Consider the following 27833-nt stretch of genomic DNA (forward strand, 5'->3'; position numbering starts at 1 on the left):
CTATTTCCCGATGAACTATACATGTGGCTGATGCACTGGATCTCTGTTATTAACTATCACATGACTCAGGTTGTTGCTCAATATGCCATCCCTTACCATATATAAAAGTAGGCAGTAAAACCCAAACTGCATCAGTTTCTTGGAGGAGAAGCAAGATGAAGACTTACTACCAGTTTTGTGTCCTCATTGCCCTGACGTTCAGGGTTCACTCAGGTCCAATACTGTCATCTACTGGGAAGGATCATGAAGAATTAGCAACGGTAGGAATGGCATTCCATTGTGCAACTTAAAATTACCACTGGATTTTATTTAGCCGGGTTTCTAACTGTAGATTGTTTCTATTTAACCAGAATTACTTGAAGAGATTATCCAGAATGGACGAGGACAACACGCCGTCCTCTGGGCGCAAGGTCAGTGAGATGCAGGACTTTTTAAAGTTAAACGTGACAGGAACTCTGGACACTGAAACGATGGAGATGATGAAGAAGCCTTGCTGTGGCGTTCCAGATGTCGCTTCATACAAAGACAGAGTTTTAAATTACAAATGGTCTACAAAGAACTTGACCTACAGGTACTTAACGTATTCTAGCTTCTTGTTTAAAACCAAACAAACGTAACAAATTTAGTTACGCTTTAAGTGTTATTTTATTCGTCAGGATTGAGAATTACACTCCCGATATGTCTGTGGCTGAAGTGGATGACTCTATCGAGAGAGCGCTGCAAGTCTGGGCTCGAGTCACTCCTCTGAAGTTCACACGCATCTACAGCGGGATAGCCGACATCATGATCTCGTTTGCTGTCGGAGGTGAGGTTCTCACTTCATCAAGTGGCATTGGTACCATTTTCTGATTGACACAGCCTGCCTTGAAGTCTTTCCTGTAGAATTTATATATAATGTTGAACATGTTCTTATTGACTGGGTAAGTTAGAAATGATGAAAGACAGCATTTGAATAATTTCATAAGGCACCATTCAGAAATACTGTCAATGAGTGATCAAGAGATTATGTAGACTTTAGTGAACCTTTATGCCAGGCAGTTAGCTGTTTCAGGTTTTACCATGAGCCCTTCAGTGTACTGCAGTCTTCAGAACTCAAAGCCTGGTATAAACTGGAAAAAAAAAAATGCTACAGTTTATATTGATGTTAATAGAATACGTTTTCCGTTTCTAGATCATGGTGATGGCTCCCCATTTGATGGACCTAATAATCTCTTGGCTCATGCATTTGGCCCCGCTGATGGCCTCGGCGGAGATACTCATTTTGATGACGACGAGACCTTCACTTTCAAATCTCCGAATGGTAAATATTTCATCAAACTTGAAAGATACGACGATGCAGTATGCACGATGCAAATAAATAAATAAAAAACCATGCACATTTATCTTTATCGAGGAACCACAGGATACAACTTGTTCTTGGTGGCTGCGCATGAATTTGGACACGCCCTGGGCCTTGACCATTCCACCGATCCGGGAGCTCTCATGAACGCAAGGTACACCTACAGAGATGTCGACAGCTTCGTCCTTCCCCGAGACGACGTCAGGAAAATTCAGGCTCTCTATGGTAAGCTTCTGGAATTAGGCATTTTGTGACAAGTTGTCTAGAAAAGCCGTTAAAACAAAGTTAAATGAATTCAACAGGCTCAAACCCTGAAATACCCGATAAGCCCGAGCCCACACCTCCGTCCACTCCTAATGCCTGTGACCCCAGTCTGGTCCTGGATGCCGTTATGACCCTGCGTGGAGAGACGTACTTCTTCAAAAATAAGTATGCATGAATATAAAAAATCTTCTAAAACCTTCTAAATGACTGTTTTTAAGGGTTCTAACCATTTAATGCATATCAATCTGTTCAGATTTTTCTGGCGCCACCACCCTCAGATCCCTCAAAAGGAACAATTTCTGATAAAGAGCTTCTGGCCCGAGCTTCCAGATGATATCGATGCTGCTTTTGAGGATCCATCAGCTGACTTGGTGTACATCTTTAAAGGTAAAACGCTGTATTTTTTCAACTTCTAGAGTCATTACATAAGAATTTGCGTTAACTCATGCTCATGATCTTTAGGTCAGAAGGTCTGGGCCCTCAGTGGTTATGACGTCGTGAATCGCATGAATCTCAGTAGCTTCAGGTTGCCGGCTAAAGTGAAGAAGATCAACGCTGCCGTTTATGATGAATCTACTGGGAAGACGTTGTTCTTTGTCGGGAAATCATACTACAGGTATGTCACAGTGCATTGTTATTTAAAAGAAATACCAATGAAAGAAGACGAGATGATATTTCCTTTTTTACTTTAACGAATGGAAATATTTTAAAGCTATGACACAAACAAGAAGAAGATGGACAAGGGTTACCCTAAACTGGTGGAAAAGAGATTCCCAGGAATGACAGGAAATGTTACTGCAGCCTACCAGTACAGTAGTCAGTATTTAATACATTACTAAACGTTTCTTAATCGTCTGGACTAATTTCAGCCTAGTTATTTATTTTTTCTATACTGATTTTGTTCGCCTCATGCTTTTCAGGTTTCACCTACCTTTTCAGTGGAACAAGCATATTCGAGTTTAGTGAAACAGTGCTGATGCGCGTGCTGGGAAACAACTACTTCTTGCAGTGCTAGCCTTTGATGCCTTTTATATTTATCTGTCATGAGTGAAAGTGCAGAACGTGCAAACATTCTTTATAGTGGAAACTATTTATTAAATCAAAGTGTTGACTATTTAATCTGATTCTTTTGGTTCTTTTTGGGCAATTGCAATCCTGATGTCATACTTTCAAAATAAACTTCGGATGCAATGTAAATGCTACCGTGAGATGCTACTGGTTAATTAGACATATGTCCGGACGTTTCGTTATAGTAATGAAACGCATTAAAATGCAGAGGCTTCATATCCGTTTGGTGGTGATGATAGCTGATGTTTCTCCGGTGCTGAAAAGTGTGGCGCTCTGTGCACAAGACAACGATCCTTGAGGAAGAAGAAGAAAATGTTACTAGAACTAGAACCCCCTGTTTTGACCCTTAAATTCATTGTTGAACCTCACAAATTAGTCTTTTCATATCAGGTAGAACCTCATTAGGCTGCTAAGAACATTTATACCAAAGTGCTGCTGAATTCTCAAATCTGATTGGTCAGAAAGTGTTAATTTTCTATATAGGACCCCACAGTATTAAAAAAAAAAAGGCAGTGAAAGTGCAACCTAGGCTGCCCTCAAGGGTGCGCTTGCAGTGGTGAAAACATGATGAAATGCCCTCTATGGTGCCGCTACATGCCAGAAAGCACAATGAAATGCCCTTTTGAATGCCCGTCCAATGTAGAATAGGTAATACGATGCCCTAAAGGGTTCTGCGACATGCAAAGAAACATCATGAAATACCCTAACGGGTGCAGTGGAGAAATGGAGAAAAGTGGAGAAGTGGAGAAAATGAAATGCAGTGCCCTATAGGTGCTCCTATATGAGAGAAAATAAGATGAAGTGCCATCTGGTCCTGCCTTTTGGAATTGTTTCGTCCCTGCCCCTCAACCTGTATCCATTCCTGTACAGGTACTACAGCACACGTAGAGAGCAGCTAGCAATACCAGTTAAAGTCACTAGATGGCACTCTAATACAAGGACTCAGACAGTCTTACAGCGCATGCGCATACATAAACATAGTTAAAAATACTACCAATTAGTGTAACAGCATGACTCACTATATTACACAACTGCTTGGCTGGTTGTAAATTTAACTGCTGTTGTAGACCTATGATGTTGTTATTGTTATTCTATCTCCGCAAAAACATAAAACTCTATGTAAATCAGTTGAACTGAGCAAGATAAACAAGATAAAATATTTACATAATTTTGTATTGCCGAGTCCTGATTGGCCCAGAGCGACATGCCCATTGCACGTGCAGGGAAGATGGCTGTCTGGAGAGATGCCTTGAAATTCTGTTCAAATGTAGTTTATATGGTTTACATCATCTACACTGTCTTCACCAGGAGCTGTAGGAAGGAAAGAGGAAGGAAACTAAAGAGCGCAATCTTGTAGGTTGATTAAATTTGCCATTTTAATCCCAAAACATCTATCCGTCCATCCATTTTTCTGTACCGCTTATCCTACACAGGGTCACGGGGAGCCTGGAGCCTATCCCAGGGGACTGCCAGCTCGTCACAGGGCACAATTGCGCACACATTCACACAACCATTCACACACAATGGACAATTTAGAGATGCCAATCAGCCTACGACGCATGTCTTTGGACTGGGGGAGGAAACCGGAGTACCCTGAGGAAACCCCCGAAGCACAGGGAGAAAATGTAACGGTGGAGGCGGGAATCGAACCCCCAGCCCTGGAGGTGTGAGGCGCAGTCATGCTAACCGCTAAGCTATAACGGCAAAACAAACCAACAAACAAACAAAAATAAAACTCCAATAAAATCCAAGATTCCTGGAGCCAAAATTATAAGTAATTCACTACTGTTAATGCAGAAACAACCAGATGATATTTTAAAAAATGTAATATAAACATAGTCTTGGTCTTGCTTTTGGATTTTTTGCAAATTTGTCTAGCAGTTTCTTTTGTTTCTCAGTTGTTGTTTTTTTTTCTTTACTCTTTCATCGTGACTTTGTGTCTATTTCATTAACGGCAACAGTATCTTTCTTATACTTCTTATACTTATCCTTCATACTTTTATTCTTCTATTTATCCCTTTCCCAGCTCTCTAAAAGGTTCACATTTTCTGTTATTTCTGACTGTTATTCTCATTTCAGTTTTAAAACAGTTAACTTAAAATGCAAACAGGGAACAACGAAAAAGCAAACAATCCTTTTAAGCTTACTAATCGAGATGATTCAGTATTGTTAATATTCAGTATTACAACATTACACAATTGCTTGGCTGGTTGTATTATTTAAGTGCTGCTGTAGGCCTATTATGTTGTTATTGGTAATTATGATGACTTAAAATTTATAACTTAAAATGCAAACAGGGCCGCAATCCTTTTAAGTTGACTAATCGACATGATTCAGTAATGTTTAGGCCGTGCTATAGATTTTCGGTAGAAATGAAATAATTCAATGGCATTTTGACTGTCGACTAGAGGTGCATTTTTTAATCTTTTCACCCAGACACCAAAGTATAAGTGTTTATTTAACTATCTAGAAGAAAGATGAGCTGCTCCTGTGTGAACGGTGTTATGATTCTGTGTCACGACAGCGTCAGATGAGGATTTAATCCTGATGACTAGAGGATTTTCTGTTTTTCAGACCTTTGTTCCTTTTGCGATGATGCGTTGAGCTCTGGGGCAGAAAATGTCTTTGCTATACGGTTTGGAAACTATAACCTCCAAAGCTGTCCTGACATGTCCTCCCTGACAGTTTTACACTTTCAGATCCAAGTGTCACCTTAAAACGTCACGGAGCTGAATCACACACGTGTTTAAATGCTGGGGAACTTCCCTTTGTTTACGACATGTGACAAAACGTCTTCGATACACATTGTTGATGAATAACCGATGAATTGAACTGGCTACACAGACTAGTATAGAACCTGCTCGAACGGGAAATTTCACACTGTGAAGAATTTCTAGAATAAAATACGGTGTAAACTGTGTTTAGTGTAGCTATAATACTGTAGGGATGTTTGATACTGCAGCCTGTTTGGTATTCTGGGAAAATATTTGACAGTATTGGAGGATTTTTTATGAGTACGGATAAATGAGGACGGTATCACACCCGATACCAGTATCAGTGCATCCATAATTTAAACAAAGTATGGTATGTGCCATGTTGCCCTGGTGGTAAAGCTAGATTTATTTATTTATTTATTTTTCCAGTACTATACATTATATAATATACAAAGTACAAAATCTGCAGATGCTCAGTTCCTGTAAATTTACCAGGTTGTTTTTTTTTTACAATGAGGAGACACAACCTCACGATTGCAACTTTGCAATACGGATGTAACCGAGTACGAAAATATTATTCAGAATGGCCAGATAGTGTGCTCTAAACAGATACAGATACAGGGAGCGGTATTGTGTTATATCCCTCATTTCCAAAAAATTCACATTTCTATGAAAAATAATCAACCGAAGATTAAAATAAAATGTTAAATGAAATGAATATAATTCTACTGAAAGCTTCTTTCACCTCATCCTCTGGTGCTGAGAAGACCAAAAAAGGTCACTTCCTCTAGAGAGGAATCCTGGCCCTTTACTCTATATCCACTACAAACCCGACACACACGTCATCGATGATTTGTTGTGTGTATGGCAATTGTGAGAGACAGTTGTGACTCAGGTATAGCATTTCCGAAAACATCTGTGTCATTTCCCTGAACGTGCAGCTCGGACATGCACGGGCTTGCGTGCATACTTTCAACATGTTTCAATAAGACTGCAGCACGTCTACTGTTACCAATCTTCACCATTATATTAAGTCATGATAATTGGCTTCTAATAGACTTCATGTAATAATTGATTTTTTTTTTTTTTTTTTTTTTAATACATTTTTTATTATTATTATTTGTGGCAACTGTTGGGACATGCGTTTTACTTTAGAAATACAAATGATTTGTATTTCCCTTTATTTTCCTTTATTAATACATTTTAAATGTTTCCTTTTTAGTCGTAATATTAATAACATAAATCCATATCATTCATGATTTATTAGCAGTAAATGACATGAAACTATTCTTATCTAGACCTGTAATGTGTAGGTTTAAATATCGACTTAATTTGAACATTAATGCACATATACACAAATATTAAAATCACTTAACTTGTAAAATGTGCAGATCATTTTTTTTTTTTAAATTCAAAACCCAATCAATGCAAAGAAATACTGACACAATGGAGACAAACGTGTCCTTTACTGTAATTGTTCATTTATTTATTTATTTTAAAAAAGATAATTGTATATACATTTTATATAATTTGTAATATATTTCTAAATAATATTGAGATATTTCATCAGAACAATTTGTTTTTTTTTGGTCACACAACACAAAACTTAAAAATGGACAAATAATGCAACAATAATAATTTATCTGTTTATACATACGTAGTTTAGTGTGTGTGTGTGTGTGTGTGTGTGTGTGTGTGTGTGTGTGTGTGTGTGTGTGTGTGTGTGTGTGTGTGTGTCACCCATTACCAGAACTCTACTGGTGTAAAATACTAAAATCGATTTGACAGAATTTAACTATGAGTAACAAAAGTTTTATTAAAGACAATTATTATTTAACAAAAAAAAACAATTATTAAAGAAATTCTTGATTTATGGGAACAAATAGAAAAAAAAGAAAATCATCACACAGAGATGAATTTTATCAATACGAATTGAACAGAAATGCAGAACCCAAGAAGTCACAGGAATACAAAAATGATTATACAGTTTATCAGATTAATATCAGTAGGTCACAATGACTATGAATATCACAGCATTAAAGATAAAAGCGTTTTCCTAGTTAGATAGCGATACATACGTGCGTTTAACAGTAATAAAAACGTTACAATAACACAAAAGCACAGGAACACAGGAAGAATGATAAGGAGAATATATATACATATGCACATTCCAGTGTAAACACATTTATACACACATAAGAAAACACGCATGTGCTGACTTATTGCGCAATTGATTTAATCACTGGCGTAATGGATCAAGCAGGAAAAATTCAGATTTGACGGAAATGTTTACACCCAAATTATTAAACAAGGCAATCTGCCTTCCTTATTCTTTCTTCAATCTACCTGCTTTCATTAAAAAAATTTTTTTTTTAAAATACTATAATTACTTATAATTGTCCTTATGGGCATACATACATACATATGGATTTGATGGATATGTTTACACCCAAATCATTAAACAAGGCAATCTTCCTTCCTTATTCATTCTCTAATCTGCCTCTAATCTGCCTCTAATCTTTAATGTATGTATGTACATATGTATGTATGTATGTATGTATGTATGTATGTATGCGTGGCTGCAAGGACAACTATCAATAATTGTAGTATAAAAATAAAAAAAATGAAAGCAGGCAGAATAAAGAAAGAATAAGGAATAAGGAAGATTGCCTTGTTTACTGATTTGGGTGTAAACGTTCCTGTTAAATCCGGATTCTTCCTGCACGATCTATTAAGCCAGTGATTAAATCCGTTACGCAATATGTCTGCATCTGAAGAGTATATAAACCTCTCAGCCTCCGAGTGCAAACCAGCGTGGTGAAGATCCTCGAGGAGGAGACAAACATGAAGATGTACTACACAACCTGCTTTCTCGTTGCTCTTCTGATTGCCGTTCAGTCAGGTCCAATACCAAAGAAAGCAGAGCAAGATGATGCTTTTGCGGAGGTAATGTATCTTTATTCTACATTCCACAATGCCCAGGGATCTGTTTACAACACTATTCACTTTTATTTCATTTCTGTCTGTAGGCTTACCTGAAGAAATTCTACAACCTCACTTCGACACCCACTAATAAAGGAAGATTCAGTGAGATGAGTCTCAAGCTAGCTGCCATGCAGAAGTTTTTTGGACTCACCGTGACAGGGACAATGGACACCGAAACCTTGGAGGTGATGAAGAAGCCACGGTGTGGAGTTGTCGATGTAGGTGCGTACTCCACGTTCGGCGGAGACGCTAAATGGCAAACAAGCCAGCTGACCTACAGGTGAGAACCACAACAAAGTGTGTCATGGAATGCAGAGATCTCAGTAAAGGCGTCGCTGCAAATCCTTCCATACGTAAGCCTGATTAAAGTTAATGTTGTTTTTCTCTGCTAGGATTGAGAATTACACTCCCGACATGTCTGTGGCTGAAGTGGACGACTCTATCGAGAGAGCGCTGCAAGTCTGGGCTCGCGTCACTCCTCTGAGGTTCACCCGCATCTACAGCGGTATAGCCGACATCATGATCTCCTTCGGGAGAGGATGTAAGTTCCTTCAGAAAGTTTGACCAATCCTGTTTACGCTAGCAGGGGTTAAGGCTGTTGACTAGACATGCAAGAATTTCAGCACACATGCTCCTGAAATATTCGAAATATTGTGTTAAACTATGTAATGCATGCATTAAAACCCGGCTCTTTCTCATAGCCCATGGTGATGCCTACCCGTTTGATGGAACATCTGGCACGCTGGCTCATGCCTTTGCCCCATCTAGTGGCATTGGTGGAGACGCACATTTTGATGAAGATGAAAGCTTCACCTTCACCTCTACCAGTGGTGAGACACTGAAACTATAACACTGTAATAAACCTAAGTCATACAGCTTAACCATGAAGACTGACCATGTCTTCTTTCTTCAGGATTTGTTTTGTTCCTGGTGGCCGCCCATGAGTTTGGTCACTCTCTGGGTCTGTCTCACTCCAGCGACCCCGGTGCCCTCATGTACCCGACGTACAGCTACAGAAACCCAAACACATTTGTTCTGTCTGCAGATGACGTCAAAGGCATTCAGTCTCTCTATGGTAAGCACACACGGGGAGAAAATACCAGTTAATTTACATTTAAATTATACATTTGAATTATTTAAATGAATACATTTCAATTATATAATAATGTAACGCTGATAATGTAACACTTGTTTACAGTAGCATATTGCACCATATTTTTAAACAGAATATAGTAACTTATATTGCCATAAAAACACTACACTTACATTGGTGTTTTAACTATTTATTACCAAATATACACTGCGTTTTAAATTCAATCAATTAAGTAAAAAGAGTAGTAATGTGTCGTTTGTGAATGATTCGGTTCGTTCAACCGGCTCTTTTAGGTGAACGTTGAGAGCCGATTGCCTGGATTAGCCATTTTCTTTTCTTCTTCTTTTATGTTGTAAGCGTACACCGTTAAACTGCTAGTGTAATTTATTAATTTATTAATTTATTTTAATTCTCGGTGCTCAAAATAACGCAAACTATCTGGTCTTGAACAAAAACGGCAACGAGCCGTTTAGAAGCCAAAAGAGTCGGCTCTGCCTGATTAGCTGATTCATATGATCTGACTCAATTCACATCGCTATTCCCGAGTAGCTAGTTTGGTAGCTAGTGTTGCCATCTATAAGAATCAATTTGAATTTGAAAATGGTTCTGCTTACCCTCGTTTGCTAATATTATTGTCAAAATTTTAGACACAAAATGGAAAAAAGCCAACATGAAGTAAAATTTAATGAGTGTTACGCTAACTGTATAATAAGTTCTTCGGAAATACTCAAATGCATTATGTAATTTTCCAGTACTGTAAATATTTTCCTAGAATTCCACACACACACACACACACACACACACACACACACTCCCACACTGCTTCTTCAAACTGTGAGAACAGCTCAAATGCCTCCTTTTATTTGCAGAATATATCTCATTTTTCTAACATTTGCTTTACAAACATGTCACCAGGCCCAAATACAGGTAACCCCAATCCACCTCCAGTCACCCCGAGCGCCTGTGACCGCACGCTGGTCCTCGACGCTGTGGCAACCCTGCGTGGAGAGAGGCTCTTCTTCAAGGATGGGTACACACTGATTTAAAAAAAAAAAAAAAACTTTCCATAAGCTACGTTAAAACTCCCACTGAGATATCATTTTCACTTCTTGACCATGTATTTGTCTCCTTTAGCTTCTTCTGGCGCTTATTTGGAACCAACTCGGTCCAGCAGCAGCTGATCAAGCGCTTCTGGCCCGAGGCTCCAGATAATATCGATGCTGCATTTGAGAACACTGTGCAAGACAGACTGTACCTCATCAAAGGTGATTGAACTTTCATAATCGCTTTTAAATGATCATTTGTAATGCCATTAATCATAAAGCAGCTTGAGATAACCATGTGAACTTGTGCTCTTTAGATCAGACAGTCTGGGCTTTCAGTGCTTATGACCTTGTGAGTGGATTTCCCAAGAGCCTTAGCAGCTTGGGTCTGCCTGCCCAGGTGAAGGTCAGCGCTGCATTTTACGACCAAAGCACTGGCAAGACGTTGTACTTCGTGGACAACAATTACTACAGGTAGGAAGTACATGGCATTGCTAGATTGGCATTAAATATACAGATGGCACAGCTACAACAATCAGTTGGAGGAATTCATAATTCATTCATGAGGAATTTATAAGTCTAACCATTTTAGACTAATTGATTAGCTTGTCATGTTGCCAAGAAAACAAATAGCGTGGTAGATTTAAGCATTAACAGTGCTGTAGTAATATAAATATTGACCATTAATAAGGGTTTCTGAGGAACTAACCAACTCGAATATTATCTCAGTTATGATGAAAACAAGAGGAAGATGGACACCGGATACCCCAAACTGGTCGAACGTGGCTTCCCGGGGATCACTGGGAAAATCACTGCTGCCTTCCAGTACAGGGGTCAGTATTTTTATAAACACAGTTATCCTTTTGAATATTGTGATCTTCTTAATTGCTCTACAATTATATAAAGGTTTGCTGGGTTTGATATTATGTCAATCCTTTGTTTCAGGTTTCACCTACCTCTTCAGCGGTACGAATGTTTTTGAGTACAGCACTTCTACCAAGAAGGTGTTGCGTACGCTAAATAACAACTACTTCTTGAAGTGCTAGTGGTTCTTTCCTTTTTTGTTTTTTTTTGGACCCAGTGCCCAATGTTGGATCTGGGCTATGGAGAATATAATCCTTAATTGATCATATAACAAATTACATTTATGTATAGTTTACTGTATTATTGTATTTATTTATCTTTACTATCATAAGAATTCGTTTTTGAGATCTGTTGTTGTTTAATGAAGAATAAAGATCGCACAGAAAAATGTCATTTGTCCTTTGACCTTTTAAGGTTCTATGTCAAACATAACAAACATCTCAAATCGAATAAAATGCCCGTGTTTTGGCAATCATATTCAGATTAAAGAGAGAAATCAACGTAAAAGAATAAATGATGGATCGTAACAATAGAAACTAAAATGATTGAATTAGTGACAGTATTCAGTAGATACTGGGCCTTCAGTACTTCTGAAATGGAGCTCATGACCTTATATGAACAAAAAAAAACCCCCATACATCTGTATCTCCAGCATGCTGGAACATGTCAGCTGTATGTATGTGTGTGTGTGTGTGTGTGTGTGTGTGTGTGTGTGTAAGTTTCAGTTATACAGTACATTCCTGTTAGAGCAGCACCAGTTGACGTAAATTAAGACCCTTACTGACAAATCAAGAACATATCTGCTTATGAGTCGAAGTATTTAATTCCTGTAAAAACCTATTTAGGAAAATTCCAGGACATTGTGTCCAAAATGTATATTTCTATTTAATGCTCCAGATTGTTCTATCGCTTACAGTCATTATATAAAGACAAATAGCACTCAGTCTCTAACCCCAGTATGGTCATTTACATCTACATTTACATTTGACATTTGTAACATTTGTGCCAATTTACATTTCTACATGGGCTTTTGGTTCATGTCATTAGCATAGAAATCGCCCATTTTAAAGGACCATTACATAGACATCAGACCTGAAAGCTTTGCTTTGACTGTCCTACAAGATGACCTTTAACCCTTACTGGTTAAGAATTTGTGAATTTACATACGAGCCGTATCACTTCTGAAAGCGACTGCTCAGTTTAAAAGTACAACCTAAATAGTTTTAATAGTTAAAAGTAGCTTACAAAATGAAGTAAAACCCAATCAAACCAGAGCTATGCAGGTGAAGGCTGGGATTTGAACCCTTGGAATAGAAACCGGACCACGTAGAGCACTTTGACACTTATTAGTTTATGTCCTGAGCACAGAGCAAAATTAATACTTGCTTTGTTTGCCGTTTGGTTAGGTTTGTTTTCACTCTTTGCGTAATTAAATACCCCCCCCCCCGCCCGCTCTGCTGTCACCTACTGTCTTTTCTAAGACTCTCTACATAGAGGATTTGACCTTTAATCTAAAGATTGGACAGATGTCAGATGTAAAGCATAACAAATGCTGTTCAAAGGTGGCAAGACCGGCTTATTTTCCACATTTCTGATTCAAAATACATTCAAATCCATGTATCTTTTATCTCACGTTCCATATCAAGGACATAACTTGTCTACACGTGCATGGTCTTCTTTGGACTGCGTCGCAAACTAAAAGCCCCTGTTTTATTCGGATTACACGGTTGTCAAGATACGATTCATCTTTCCCAGAATTCTGCTCTCTGCTTTGAGGAAAAGGCAAGCAGAGTGGCTGTAAATAAGAGGGTGGGCGTGGGTTGATGGAGCAGATATAAACTCACCATCAACCCTCCAGGACTCCAGAAGAAGACAGCTTGGAAATGAGGGACACAGCTGTTCTCGTGCTGGTGCTCACAGCATGTCTGGCGCTTTGCAGTGGCGCCCCTGCGACGTCCACAGTGGATCAGGAGAAAGCTGAGGTAAACCGTTACGAATATATAAAGTCTGACATACCATGGGTGGTCTCTATAATTTAAGACATCAGCTTGCCATTCTGTCTTTCCTCCACATGAACCAAACACCACTAATAATCTCTTTTAGTTGCTTGTATCATTAAAACAACAACAACAACAACAACAACAACATCTTTTCCTGTTAGTCCCAGTTAAAAATGGGTGAAGCTCATCCCTACGTGGCTTCTCTGCTTCTCCGCTTTGATGATTTTCTGTCTTGTTTCTTCAGGAATATCTGAAGCAGTTCTACTCGGATCCCAACGCTCCGTCCATCAGCGGGAGACGAGTGAAAGTGCAGGACTTTGAGACCATCCTGAAGAAAATGCAGGAGTTTTTTGGGCTCCAGGTGACGGGAAAGCTAGACACGAACACCATCGAGGTGATGAAGAAGCCACGCTGCGGTGTTTCCGACGTTTCCAACTTCAGACATTTCAATGGCAAGCCCAAATGGGATAAGAAGACCATTACATACAGGTACAGACTGCTTTTGATGGAGTCTAGCGGTTTAGGGGCGTGGAGATAAGCTGGAATTAGAGTACACCGTGCTAACGAAATCTGAAGACGTTATAGGCTAATGTTCATGTTTTGCTGTTGATCTCAGTTACATGATGATATCATGAAAAATGGAGGAGCAGGGGCAACCGTCTAACCCTACGATCCCACTATCAAGCGTTAAAGACCCAACTTTCTTCAGTTTGCCTTTACCTGGAAACAAGTTCACTGTAATGCACACACATTTCTGATTTGCCCTGTAGACCTGCTCTTTTCTCTCTGTTCCAAAACCAGCCCAATTTGGCGTAAAAGCCGTAACCCTGGCAACTCTTCTTGCATGAGCAGTAGTTTGAAAAGATGCGTCTGGCTGTAAATGTCTTTGGAGGAAGTACATATTAGCCATCAACGACCCAAATTTCCAGAAATAATAGATCACAATAGAGAGCGATGGCATTCATTATTGTTCCCACATGTCACACTGTTTTTCTTTTGCTCACATTTTAGAATAACCCAGTACACGCCAGATCTGAGCCAGAGGGAAGTGGATGGCACGATCGCTCAAGCGTTCAAGCTCTACAGCGACGTTACTCTGCTCGACTTTAAGCAGATCTACGGCGGCACGGCCGACATCATGATTCTCTTCAAAGCCCGAAGTAGGTGTTCTCCAAAACAGCAAAACACACCCTAGTTCCTAGATAGTGCACTATTTTCTTTGCAGTCAGTTCTTTATTTTGAATCCTGAAATGCCATTTGATAATAACACATGGCCTATGCAGTGAAGTTTAGGACATATTCCTGGAATTCTATAAGCTTCATTTGTTTTTTTTCTCCAGATCATGGAGATTTTTACCCATTCGATGGGCAGGGCGGTGTCCTGGCTCACGCCATGTCTCCTGGTCCTAATGACGGAGGCGATGCGCACTTTGATGAGGATGAGAAATGGACTCTGAGCTCAGCAGGTAAAGCAGATAGATACATAGCATTCATAGTGGAAATAAATGGAAGATTCACTCCAAGGAAAGAGCAATGCGGTCTTACTTTTTAAGTGTCTGTTGTAGGTTGTTTCCTAGAGCCCATAGAGTCCAGTCACAGATACACAGATGTCAAATATACTCAAATGTTTAAACACATTGTGCTTCAGGTGTGAACTTGCTCTTGGTGGCTGCCCATGAGTTCGGCCATGCGCTAGGACTGGATCACTCACAAGATCCCTCCGCTCTCATGTACCCTACATACAAATACGTCAACACTCAGGGATATCAGCTGCCTCTGGACGATAAACAAGGAATCCAGGCGCTCTATGGTGCGTATAATAGCAGATCAGACAAGATCACGGGGAGGAATATCAATACAGTAGACGTTCTTACAATTTCCTTTTACTTGATTTCTTAGGTGCTCGTAAATCCCCAAATCCTCAACCACAACCCAAACCACAGCCTCAACCTCAACCCAAACCACAGCCTCAACCAAATCCACAACCAGGAGCACAACCACCAGCGCCATGCAATCGGGACTTGGTGTTTGATGCCGCAACCAGCATAAGAGGAGAGCTTTACTTCTTCAAGAATAAGTAAGACAGTATTGAATGATAGCTACAGCCATCTTTATAATTATTGGCACCCTTCATAATCACAGCTTAAATATATGGGGGATGCTCTATAGTTGTAATCTAATGCAATTTTTCAGGGTTCAGATGTCGACACTGAGGTTTGGAGGTATATTTGTGGACACAATAATAATAATAATAATAATAATAATAATAATAATAATTTAAACAAACTACTTAAGGCCACTCCTCACCTCCTGGCAGATGCAATCAAGCTTCTTTTGTATTCAATACATAGTAAGCTTGCAAAATGCGATCAATCTGCACACCACTGTTTGCGTAAACATAGTTTAGGGGTGTCAATAATTTTGCCATGCATGTTTGTTGTTTTAAATCGAAAAGATTGTTTAAAACAAATTCCTATGGAATTTCTGGAGTTGTCTGTAGTTAGTTAGATAGATAGATAGATAGATAGAGAGATTTGTTCACTAAAGTTTATCTTCTCTTCTTACAAGCTATTACTGGAAGAAAAGCAGCCTACAGAAAGGAATTCCACAGACTCTAATCAGATCCACGTGGCCCTCCATCACGTCTGTCAGTGCAGCTTACGAGCTCAGGGCAAAACGCATCAGCTTCTTTTTCAACGGTTCGACTTTCAATCTATCACACCTTAAACACTCTCGCATTCACACAGCAGATATTCATGGAGTGTAAATGTGTGTGTGTGTGTGTGCCATCGTGCAGGTCAGTACTACTGGGGCGTGACAGCGACCTCCATTTTAGCCGGATATCCGAAGCACATTTCACAGTTCGGCTTTCCGGCGTCAGTCACGAAGATCGACTCTGCGGTGCACGTGGATTCGACGAAGCGCACTCTGTTCTTTATTGGTGATAAATATTGGAGGTAATTTATATAATAATAATAACATATTAAGATTTATTATTATTATTATTATTATTATTATTATTATTATTATACAAAAGTATGTGAGTTAATTGATTAATTGATGCATTAAAAAAAATAATTAATGCCATTTTTTTGTTCAGTTTTAATGAGAACACTGGAAAGATGGACGCTGGTTTCCCCAAACCCATTCACGTAGATTTCCCGGGTATCGGCTCCAAAGTGGACGCTGCTTTTGAAAACTACGGTAAACACACGCTCTTCTTTATTAAAATTACAGGGGGATCGGTGGCTTAGTGGTTAGCACCTCACACCTCCGGAATTGGGGGTAGAGTTTGCACGATCTCCCCATGCTTCAGGGCTTCCTCCAGGTACCCTGTTGTCCTCCCCCAGTCCAAAGACATGCACTGTAGTCTGATTGGCATTTCCAAATTGCCCATAGTGTGTGAATGTGTGTGCCATGCCCTGTGCACCGAAATCCCCTGGATAGGCAAAATGGTTGGATGGGATGGAATTAAAACTAGCCCTGGATCATATGCATGTTTTAATCTGTACAAATACAGGCTCATGTCATTTGTTTTTAAAGCGTTTTCCTTTTACTCTGCAGGTTTCCTGTATTTCTCTGATGGAGCCAGACAAACAGAATACAAGTACAGGACCAGAACTGTGAATCGCGTGCTTCTGAACTACGGATGGCTGAACTGCTACTGAGCGAAATGTCATGAATTAAATATTCATTTTATGATTTTGATATAAATATTTCATAACTGTACATCTATAGATCCGTACCTAAATGTATGAGCGATATGAGGATATTTTGTTATCATAATGTTCATAAAATCAGTGGGCCTTAAAGGGGCAGTATGTAATTTTCAGTCCCTCTCTTCGGTGTCTGAGACCACACCCTATTGACTACATAGTGCACTATATTGGAGTTTTGCCATTTTATATTCCAACAGCATAGTGAATGTATGAATTCCCATAATGCCCTGTAATATGTTACTGTCGTTAACAGATACAAACAGATACAGAATATTTACAATGCACCCATAATGCACTTTAACACAGTTAAAGATATATTTGTATAGAATAGTTAGCAGGGCACCATTTCAGACATTTTGGAGTTGCCTTGAAAGAAAACCGGATGGAGCTGAGCAGTTGTGTTTCCGTGTGGACAAAATTCATTTCTGGGCCAGAAAAAGGTTAATCCTAAACCATAAACAAACCATATGTATTGTATACGAATACTAATTTTCTTATGTTTTCATTTCTAAACTAAGCTATTTTTTTTTCCTACTGTAAATAAAAAAAATTCTGAATTTTGCTTTTGTCCCCCTGAGGTGGAGTTATACATTCCTCTTGGTGCAGCCTCACTTGACATTTTACTAACGACTTTATACTTTATAACACATGTTTACAAATGTAGGTATTCGACATGTATAAATTCTCTACAGGAGAGTTCCAGGACATTGTGTATATAAAGACGTTGTCAAGACTGATTGTCCTTCAAGATGACGTCTAACCCCATCTGTTAAATATTTGTGACTTTACATACGAATGGGTTCATTTGCCTACAGTTGTAGGCGTTAGAACGCATCTGTATGCTGTAGCATCACAGTTTCCCTTCACTGGAACTAAGAGGCTCAAACCTGGTCCAGTATCACAAAGTGTGCACAAAGCCAGCTCCATGAAGACATGGCGTGTTAGAGTTAAGGTTGGAGTGGAAGAACTCGAGTGTCCTGCACAGAGCCCTGAACTCGACCCCACTGAGAAAATCGCGCCCTACGGTGACATCACTAGGAACAAGATGTTGCTTCAAAATTGATGAAAGGACAAGAAGAAAACTTATCAGGCAGGGAGGCTGCCAAGAGACCTACAGCAACGTTATAGGAGCTGCAGGAATATCTGGCGATTTCTAACATTCTTCACATATCTGAGCTATTGGATAGGATGATTAGATAATAATAATAATAATAATAATAATAATAATAATAATAATAATAAAAAGCCATGTGACAAAATGTGTCACGCTCTGATAAGACCGAGGTAGAACTTGTTATGCATCATTCTATAAGATATGTTTGGCACAAAAACACCCAGAGTACACCATGCATGGTGTAAAGTAAAGCATGGTGGTGGCAGCATCATGCTATGGAGCTGCTTCTCTTCAGCTGGGACTGGGACTCTAGTTAAGATAGACGGGATCATGGATAGCTCCAAATACCAGTCTATTTTGGCACAAAAACTTGCAGACCTCTGTTAGACAGCTGAAGATGAAGAAAATTATGGAACTGACTTGGAGCATTTTTTTTTTGTGGAATTGTTGCAATATTCCACTTCAAAAAGCAAAAAAAAAAAAAAGCAAACAAACGTAAAGACCTATAATCCCTTTAAAGATATATTTCTATGGAATAGTGGAGTTGTCTTGATTTAAATAAAGGGGTGGAGCCAAGCAGCTGTGTTCCTGCATGGGTGGGGCTCATTTCCGGGCCAGAAAAACCATAAATCCTGAAATGAAGACACTAAACATGTGCGTTCTAATTCATTTTGGAATTAAATTTTCAAAGGTTTTTTTTTTTTTTTTCTAAAGACAGTATATGAGTATTACATGTATAAATATATATATATATATATATTTTTTCAACATTACACAATGCACCTCTAAAATATATATTTTTTCTAAATAAAACTTTCTGTAAGTGAAAAAAATACAAAATAAAATTCATTTTAAACATTCCAACGTCTTTAATGATGTAATAAACACACACGCGCACGCGCAGGGGGAAATACACTAATACAAGAAACGCAGGCTTGTATGACTACAAAGCCAAAGCACAAATAAAACTACACTACCCACAGTTCTTGTGAGGAGGCGTGACACAACCACACCTCCCAATATGATTGGTTGTTCTCTCTGAAAGCGTTTTTTTTCCGCCGAGGTGAAGGTGAAACGCGATTTCTAACCGCGATGTCACTCTTCAGCACACACAGTCACCTCTGCCGACGGCTGGTAAGTAAAAAATTAAACAGTGGTACAAGTTCAGTCGATTTCTGAACTTTGTTTTGGTCCCCCTTAGTCAACAGGAGAGTGTATAGTCAGCTAGCATGAGCGTTTATTCCACAGTTAAATCAGGTCCATATTAGCCGGAGCTGTATCCCAAACGGCACTGTGCTGCCTGATTAAGTGCACTTCATACGCGGAGGAAGAAATGGCGCGTGCACTATACGGAGTGCACTATGTATACAGGAAGGCGCGGTTTGGGATGCAGCCTGTGTTTGATAGCATTTCAGGCCTCTAGCTTTCTAACTGAAGTTTTATTTCAGTTGTAGCTTTGTATGAGTGAATTGTTGAATTCCCATTTAATGCACAAACGTGATAGATGATAGCTTTCATCACCAAAGCATGCTTTTTTTTCATAAATATTTTGGAATACGGAATATGGAATGTTTTTACAGGCACACAAGTATGTGTCCAGGACCTACACCTCACGCCCGACTCTCAATGTGAGTTCCTGAATATGAATGTATAAATTATTTATAAATATTTGCTTTTTTATGTGGTGGGGGAGTATTTCGGTATTCCAAGTATATTTTAACGTGAGCTGCAAATATTAAGTAAAATTCCGGTTTTGCAATTGTCCAATCAAATACTTGCATTAAATTACCATGGCAACACAGCTAATATATGCGGTTTAAAAACAACAACAAAACAATAATGTGTATATACACTGTAAATATTTTTTTCTAGTTTTTGTATGGACAAGAATATACATATTATTAAAAAAAAAATCTCAATATTAATAACATCACATAAACTTCCGGTAGCAGTTTTTATTTGTACGGAAGTGACGTACTCGTTATCCGCCTAAATAGCATCAGCGATTTAGTGACCTTAAAGGAAAAACAAACTATATTACATTATACATTTTGTAATATTATTGACTAAATACCTTTTTATATAATGTCTATATTTTGTAATACATACATATTTTGTTAAAACCAATACACACATTGCTGTTAAGCACAGTTGTGTCTTGATTGTCATGTGATTTACCAAAAATAATTGGATTCAAACTTTGTTTTTTGTGCATGAAGAAGTCACAGAACTGCACCTTTTTATCTTCTGTATAAGGAAAGATGTTAAAGAAATATTATATTTTTGCACCCCGATAGGAAGTTGTCATTGTCAGTGCAGTCCGCACCCCTATGGGGTCGTTTAAGGGCAGCCTCTCTGCGCTTCCTGCGACCAAGCTGGGCTCCATTGCCATTAAAGGAGCGATCGAGCAGGCAGGTAAAGACCTAGTGAAATCTAACACCTGTTAGCACTGCTTATTTTCACCAAATGAGTAATGGGACAAGGACGTGTTTTGCGTAGTGTTTGTTCCGAAGTCGCACGTGAATGATCCGTACTCCTGTAGAGTAGGCTGAGGTAGAGATTTGTCGTCTTCCGGTTGCAGGAATCCCACCTGAGGAGGTGAAGGAGGTGTACATGGGCAACGTGCTGCAGGCAGGTGAAGGGCAAGCTCCAACGCGACAAGCTCTTCTAGGCGCCGGTACGACTGATATGCAAAAGGACATCGCAAAACAGCTAACACACACACACACGTCAAGTCTTTGAACTCTCTACAGCCTTTTATTGGTTTAATCTCATGCTAATAACAATAACATCGTTTAGCTGCCAGAGAGTCTAAGACGTCGGGTTTATATGGTATAAGTAAAGTATAAAGTAAGTATGGTATAAGTCAAAGCAGATGAATGTTAATACTTTTAATTAATATTTTGGTGTAAAATATCTGTGTTCTATAACATGTTAAGAACATATTAATAATTCCTTAACCTTCTTTCCAAAATCTTGATAGACCATTTATGTATTAAAGATCTTGATTTGTAGAATGGTTTTATGAGGATTCTAACAATCATCATGCGAACTTGAAAAATAAATCACAAAAACACAGTTACAGCAAGGTGGCATGAAATACGTAAGATTGAAATCATAAAATACAATTTTATTTATTTATTTATTTTTTATCCTCCGCGCAATACGTGAACTTGATGATAATTTCTTTGCTCCTCACCTTGCAGGTCTGCCTCTGTCCACTCCAGCAACGACGATTAACAAAGTCTGTGCCTCCGGAATGAAGTCCATCATGATGGCCGCACAGAGTCTGATGTGTGGGCACCAGGTAACCCGTCCTAAAACCAGTCCATATTAACTAAATGATTATCCTCGTCCAAAACACACTGACGTAATCGTCTCAACAGAATTACTACCAGAATAACCAGAAAGGTTTATTCGGGTAATGTCGTTTTTAGGACGTGATGGTAGCAGGTGGCATGGAGAGCATGTCTCAGGTTCCTTATGTGATGGCGAGAGAGACGCCTCCCTATGGCGGGGTGAAGTTGGAGGATCTCATCGTGAAGGACGGCCTTACGGATGTCTACAACAAATTTCACATGGTATTTTCCTTCCTGGTTTATTGAGTTTAACTTCGATACATATCCTTCATGACCTCTGCGTTTGGTGTTTAAGGGGAACTGCGCAGAAAACACAGCCAAGAAAAGCGGCTTTTCCAGAGAGGAGCAGGACGCCTACGCCATTAACTCGTACACGCGCAGCAAAGCAGCATGGGAGTCAGGAATCCTGGCCAAAGAGGTGGTTCCAGTCAGCATCCCACAAAAAGGTCATACTGCTTATTACTGCACCACAACTTTATGAGGATACTTTCATATACTTGAAATCAGAGAGTCTTTAGTCTCCAGTAAACATCGATTTATTACTTGCTTAAATTAGAAGCTGACTTGCTTATTAAAATTTCGATTAGACCAGTTTAGACCGCCTGTTTATGTTTCATAGACATCTCCAGATACGTGGAATGGCATTAAAGGTGCAGATTGTAATTTAGATTTTTTTTTATTTTTTACTTTGGTAGATTTTTTTTTTTTAGCCCTATCAGTTGAACTGCATTCACGACCGACCCATCAGTTGAAACTATATACATCTCGGAAGTTCCTTACAATTCTAAAAGGAGCACAAGTTCAGACACTCTGTGGCTTGGGGTGGAGCTAAGGAGCTCATTTCCGGGCCAGAAAGATATTTACAAAAGCTCGAATCACCACCAACAAAATCCTTATTCTTTAATTGCAAATGAGTATTTTCATTGAAGATGAAGTTCTGTGATTATCACATACCTTTAAACATAATCACTTCTTTAAAAAAAAATTGCAGACTGCACCTTTAAGGTAACCGGTCCATGTGAACGGTGTGACATTGTATGTTTTCATCCAGGCAAGCCAGACGTTGTGGTTAAGGAGGACGAAGAGTGGAGGAAGGTGGATTTTAGCAAAGTGCCCAAACTGAAGGCCGTCTTTCAGAAAGAGAACGGTAAGAACTCGTTTTTTTTTTTTTTTGCATTACATTAATTATAATATAGTGATTTGTAGGTGTTTTATGTTAGCTGTGCTCCTCAGCTGTTATAGGAAAGTCACAGTAGGGTACTATAAGTTTGACACTAACGTGACCTTGAGTGTCTGATAGCTTTGGTAGAGGAAGTAAAAATCGTAGCAGCAGTGACTGGGGGTTAAAACTAATGTCTGTAACATTTAGGAAAATAACTTTGCTAAGTATGAAATTCATATAGAATTCCCCTTACTACTAATGTGCCTCAACAATTGCTGTTTATAATGCTTAAAGCAGGGGTCGGGAACCCGTGGCTGAACGATGGGGGGGAAAAATAAGTAAAAACAATCACAAATCACAAAGGCTAGTGTGTCGACTGAAACAAAACTCTACATATTTTAGATTATTACATAATTCGTAATTGATGCACATTTGTCATGTATACACCGACCAATCACGATGTGAGGTAACAAGCTCAAATTTCAATATGGAGCAGGGTAATTTCCCGGTCTAACTCATAAATCGGTTGAGAACTACACAGCCAGTCTTTTCAGTTTTTTAAACAAAGGTGGAATGGAAATCGTATTAATAGTAAGTACTGTAGTGTTCAAGTACATACTACATCTTGTATTGAATTAAGTAAAGTCCAATGCCACCTACAGGCCTATTTGGTGAAGTGCAGGCTATTAGGTCAAAATCACGCAAAATGTGAACTGGCCTTTTTATGATTATGCAATAATAGTAAAGATTATAATAATAATATGAATATGAAAACATCGAAAAAATATGGTAACTTTTATCCGGCTCCTTAAAGAAAAAAAATCTCCTTTTTTTAAAAAAAATTATTATTTTTATTTTTATTTTTATTTTGCTTTTATGGCTCTGCTAGCTGAAAAGGTTCTCAACCTCTGGTTTAAAGGGATAATTCACCCAAAAATGACAATTCTGTCACCAATTACTCACCCTCCTGTCGTTCCAAACCCATAAGACCGTTGATCTGTTCATCATAAGCTTCCATTCCTTGTCCTTACTCCTTCTTAATTATTATTATCCTTATAGTTGAACTCTTAGGACACCAAACGAGTCTTGGCTGATTATTTCCATTTGAGGAAAAATTGTTTGAATTTGAATTTTGTCCAGATTGTCCCGTTAAAATTATAAAGCGAATGAAGTTTTTCTATTTTTCATTTTTATACCAGACAAAATGTAGTGATTTTATTGTCTGAAAAATGTTTTATATCGTGCAGTTGATATGCAAATGCTAATTGTGTGTGTGTGTGTGTGTGTGTGTGTGTGAGACTTGCAGGCACGGTGACGGCGGCTAACGCTAGCACTCTGAACGACGGCGCGGCTGCGGTTGTCCTCATGACGGCAGACGCAGCAAAGAGACTTAACGTCACGCCACTGGCGAGGATTGTAGGTGAGGGATTTCAAGTATCTTAACCTAACATGAATGATCTTATTAACCGGATGTAATGGTTACCATCTGTCGAATTGTTTTTCTTTTATATATCGTTTTACCGCACTGCATTTCTTTTATTAAACCCATCTTTATTTAATGCTTAGCGTTTGCCGATGCTGCCGTGGCTCCTATCGACTTCCCGATAGCTCCAGCTTTCGCCGTGCCCAAGGTGAGCCGCTGTTTGTTTTTCAGTCAGAGAGTCGTGATAACGTGTTTCTGAGCTCTGGATTGAGTCTTGTTCTGGTGTAGGTGCTCGGCGCGGCCGGAGTGAAGAAAGAGGACGTGGCCATGTGGGAAATAAACGAGGCCTTCAGTGTGGTTGTTCTGGCCAACGTTAAGATGCTGGACATCGACCCAAGCAAAGTGAACGTCAACGGTGGAGCGGTGTCTCTCGGCCATCCTATCGGGTAAGGATCATTTAATAGAAAGCAGCTCAGTTCATATATGTTGTCATTATTCATCTCGGTGGACAGTGCAGTCACACTATTATAAAAAATATTGTCTCAGGTTCATAACTGCAGTTTACTTGCTTCCTGATTCATGATTGTTTTCGTTTTTTCCTCCAGAATGTCTGGGACGAGGATCGTCGGACACATGGTGCACCATCTGCAGCCCGGGCAATACGGCCTGGCAGGCATCTGCAATGGTGGGGGCGGAGCCTCGTCTGTTCTCATCCAGAAATTGTAGACTGCTTGTTAATGTCGAATTTTTAAGCTAACATCTCTAAGGTCAAATTACCAGACAGTACAACTCCACGACCGCAACTCACAATTTGTGGTTACAGTCACTCCAGAATAGGTCACTCCCTTAATTTGTCCTTTTTTTTTTTTGTGCTGTCGTCGTTGAACACCTTAAATGTTTATCAAATTGCATATTTATGATTATGTTTAGCATTATTTAAAGTTTCTTCTGATTTGTGTTTTCCAGTGTGGAGGTTATTTAAAAAAAATGCTGAAGTTACAGTAAAAGAGGTCACCAGTCATTTTAGTTGGTTTGTGTTTAGTCAGTAATATTAAACATTTACGTTTATTTCTTTTGGTAGAAGCTTTTATTTAAAGTGACTTGAGGAAAAACTAAGGTTACATGGTGCACTCGTTCGTGGTGTAGATGGTGTTCCAATCTTCCAAATGGGAATTATGAGGATTAGATAAACCACTGCAATCAGCCATTTTTATCTAATAAACAAAATGGCAATGTGTGAAAGCTTGCAAAGTGTGATAAGTGTCTACCGACAATCCTGCATCATCTTCAGGTAATGACAACTGCCGAATTGTGAATTGCCCAAAAGTTGACCGCCAATTAGAGTCGACTTGTAATTCCTGAGTTATTGTTTTTGGCCCCTCTGTGTCATTGTTCTTGTTGGCGAGTCACCTTTTATTGGTGAGTCAAATGATCTGATTCATGAGTAATATTTCACAATTCCGTAGTTAGACAGTAAAGAACAATAACTGATATTGTAAATAATGTATATATTTATTTGACTTATAGAAAATGTGAAAGAGCCATTTGGCAGCCGAAAGAATCAGCTCTTACTGGTGAATCGACTCTTGTTTGTGATTCGGCTCCTGTTGGTGGGCTGAATGATCTAATTCACGAGTAATATTTCACAATTTTAGCCATAGTTAGACAGGAAAGAACAATAACTGGTATCATTAATATTGTAAAATTTATATAGTTTTATAAAAAGGTGAAAGAGCCGTTTGGCTGCTGAAAGTATCAGCTGTTTCTGGTGAATCGACTCGAGCCGAATGATCTGATTCACGAGTAATATTTCACAATTTCAACAAAGAAGAATGATAACTGGTATCGAACATATTGTAATCTTTGTTCTGTTTCATTTGCTCAAAAGCAATGGTAGCTAAAATTGCCGGTTCTTATTGCTGAGTCGACCCTTGTTGGTGAGTCGGCTCTTACTGGTGAGCTAAATGATCTGACTCGCGGAAAAGATCCGGAATTCCCATCACTTAACTAGTCCCTTGGACGGAACGGTCTGTTTCTTGAAGTTCCACACAATGACCAGCAGAGGGCGCCATCGCCATGCAACTCAGTCTCATCATTCATTCGGAACAGGTGCAGCTTTTGATCAAAGTAAAGCGCTACAGTTTTGTGTTTCAGTGCAGCTCTTGAGAATTTTGAACTAGGGATCATTTGTGAGCAGTGTTGACCTGGAGAATCAGAAGCACTTAAAAATTAAAGCATGAACATGCAGTGTGATTCAACGGTGTATTGAGATCCAGCGCTTGACTTTAGAGAACCTGAGCTTGACCTTTACAGAACAGGAAGTTCTCAGTGTCCAGCCTACTGAGAAAACCAGAAAGGAGATGTTTAAAGATTGTTTATTTCCCCTGAGTTAAACAGGTAAAAGTAACTGCTATCCTTTCATTATTGTATCATTAAGTGTGTTCGTGCCCTTGCTAATCCTAATAGTAAACATGTTTTAGTTAAGGAAAGAGCCGTTCTGCAGTGGGTAGTGTTGTCGCATCACAGCTCCAGGACCCGGGGTTTGATCCTGAGCTTGGTTTAATGTCTGTGCACGTTCTCCCCATGTCTGTGTGGGTTTCCTCTGAGTTTTCTGGTTTCCTCCCATCACGTGTGCAAATCACACAGGTAGGTGGACTCTACTATAAAGTGATTACTGAAGATGAATGAATGACCGATCTAGTATCTGTCAATAGCACGGTTTAACCTAAACACTGTAGTAAACCCGTAGTAGTGTTACGGTTTACCATAGCTAGCATAAGAATAACCACAGTTCACGTAAGTAACATGGTGATTTTGTCGTACGTGATTCGAGATAAACAGTAGATGCAATGCTTGTGTATAAGAATCACAGGTGTGATGTAGTATACACAGCCAATCAGCAACAAGCAATGTTGCTAACCCCACCCCTCATGAATAAGCTTAATTATTATCTCGAGCAGGAACCAAAAACTGGAAGCTCGAGTTTCTATTACTGCAAGAATTCCTGTATTGCCAAATCCTCCAGACATGCAAGTCATTCAAAGGGGAGTGTCACACGAAATTATTTACTCTATCAGGATCCGTGTGCTTTATCCATGCACGTGATGCTAAAAATGTTGGCCAAACTCATGTTTCCTATCGTCCATCTGTTACGGTTCTGTCTCTTAGTCACGTAAAGGACGCACACACACGTCAAACACTAACAGGGCGTGAACATACTGAGAGTTCCCTGACTCAAAGACACAAGATTACTAAGCAGAGAAGCTTTTTTTTTTGTTCCACGGCGACTTATCTACGGTCTCTACGCTCTAACTGCACTTTTACAAAACGGCTAAATTATACGATACAGATTAACACCAGACTCTGATTACATTTCAACCATTATCTAAATGAACTTTGACTCCTTTCTCCTAATGGTTCCTGCCTGAATCACAAAGAATAACAAAAAGCATGGGTCACTCCATGAAAACTGTGCCATGAGGGTAAAATTCCAGAAAAAGGCCTTTTGAAGAACACTCCCACTGTTACGCTGAAATTCTCATCAGATATATGGGTCCAAAGATAACATCTTGTACCCTGCAATGGATTGGCACCCTGTCCAGGGTGTACCCCGCCTTGTGCCCCATGCTCTCTGGGATAGACTCCAGGTTCCCCGCGACCCTGAAAAGGATAAGCTGTATAGAAGA

At 39.2% G+C, this 27833-nt stretch overlaps 3 protein-coding genes across 3 annotated transcripts; all 3 read left to right on the plus strand.

Annotated features, from left to right (window-relative positions):
* Positions 1-150: 150 nt before the first annotated feature.
* Positions 151-3022, plus strand: LOC128620870 (collagenase 3-like). The gene is made up of 10 exons (XM_053646220.1): positions 151-260; positions 351-571; positions 657-805; positions 1172-1300; positions 1403-1564; positions 1642-1768; positions 1857-1990; positions 2066-2219; positions 2316-2419; positions 2524-3022. Exons 1-10 carry the CDS (start codon positions 156-158, stop codon positions 2616-2618), a joined length of 1380 nt encoding a protein of 459 aa, XP_053502195.1. The 5' UTR covers positions 151-155; the 3' UTR covers positions 2619-3022.
* A 5180-nt stretch (positions 3023-8202) lies between these two features.
* Positions 8203-17607, plus strand: LOC128620638 (uncharacterized). Its single transcript, XM_053645851.1, has 19 exons — positions 8203-8331; positions 8415-8650; positions 8763-8911; positions 9072-9200; positions 9284-9445; positions 10379-10493; positions 10598-10728; positions 10824-10980; positions 11236-11339; positions 11452-11545; positions 13208-13352; positions 13615-13859; positions 14382-14530; positions 14711-14836; positions 15019-15180; positions 15270-15447; positions 15939-16069; positions 16168-16327; positions 16471-17607. Exons 1-19 carry the CDS (start codon positions 8230-8232, stop codon positions 16622-16624), a joined length of 2829 nt encoding a protein of 942 aa, XP_053501826.1. The 5' UTR covers positions 8203-8229; the 3' UTR covers positions 16625-17607.
* A 1581-nt stretch (positions 17608-19188) lies between these two features.
* Positions 19189-25215, plus strand: acat1 (acetyl-CoA acetyltransferase 1). The gene is made up of 12 exons (XM_053645590.1): positions 19189-19337; positions 19784-19831; positions 20501-20618; positions 20785-20880; positions 21410-21510; positions 21641-21784; positions 21858-22008; positions 22614-22709; positions 24031-24144; positions 24291-24355; positions 24436-24593; positions 24753-25215. The coding sequence occupies exons 1-12, from the start codon at positions 19296-19298 to the stop codon at positions 24871-24873; spliced, it is 1254 nt and encodes a 417-aa protein (XP_053501565.1). The 5' UTR covers positions 19189-19295; the 3' UTR covers positions 24874-25215.
* Positions 25216-27833: the final 2618 nt, after the last annotated feature.

Source organism: Ictalurus furcatus, chromosome 16, assembly GCF_023375685.1.
Source record: "Ictalurus furcatus strain D&B chromosome 16, Billie_1.0, whole genome shotgun sequence".
NCBI lineage: Eukaryota > Metazoa > Chordata > Actinopteri > Siluriformes > Ictaluridae > Ictalurus > Ictalurus furcatus.

Bases quoted from the DNA above. Each gene is read 5' to 3' on its own strand.
- LOC128620870 (XM_053646220.1), top strand. From the start codon at position 156: ATGAAGACTTACTACCAGTTTTGTGTCCTCATTGCCCTGACGTTCAGG. The intron at 1,301-1,402 runs GTAAATATTTCA...GAGGAACCACAG, and splicing joins CACTTTCAAATCTCCGAATG to GATACAACTTGTTCTTGGTG. The intron at 1,769-1,856 runs GTATGCATGAAT...CAATCTGTTCAG, and splicing joins ACGTACTTCTTCAAAAATAA to ATTTTTCTGGCGCCACCACC.
- acat1 (XM_053645590.1), top strand. From the start codon at position 19,296: ATGTCACTCTTCAGCACACACAGTCACCTCTGCCGACGGCTG. The intron at 21,511-21,640 runs GTAACCCGTCCT...TGTCGTTTTTAG, and splicing joins GTCTGATGTGTGGGCACCAG to GACGTGATGGTAGCAGGTGG. The intron at 24,145-24,290 runs GTGAGGGATTTC...TTTAATGCTTAG, and splicing joins GCCACTGGCGAGGATTGTAG to CGTTTGCCGATGCTGCCGTG.
- LOC128620638 (XM_053645851.1), top strand. From the start codon at position 8,230: ATGAAGATGTACTACACAACCTGCTTTCTCGTTGCTCTTCTGATTGCC. The intron at 11,340-11,451 runs GTCAGTATTTTT...CCTTTGTTTCAG, and splicing joins TGCTGCCTTCCAGTACAGGG to GTTTCACCTACCTCTTCAGC. The intron at 13,353-13,614 runs GTAAACCGTTAC...TTGTTTCTTCAG, and splicing joins TGGATCAGGAGAAAGCTGAG to GAATATCTGAAGCAGTTCTA.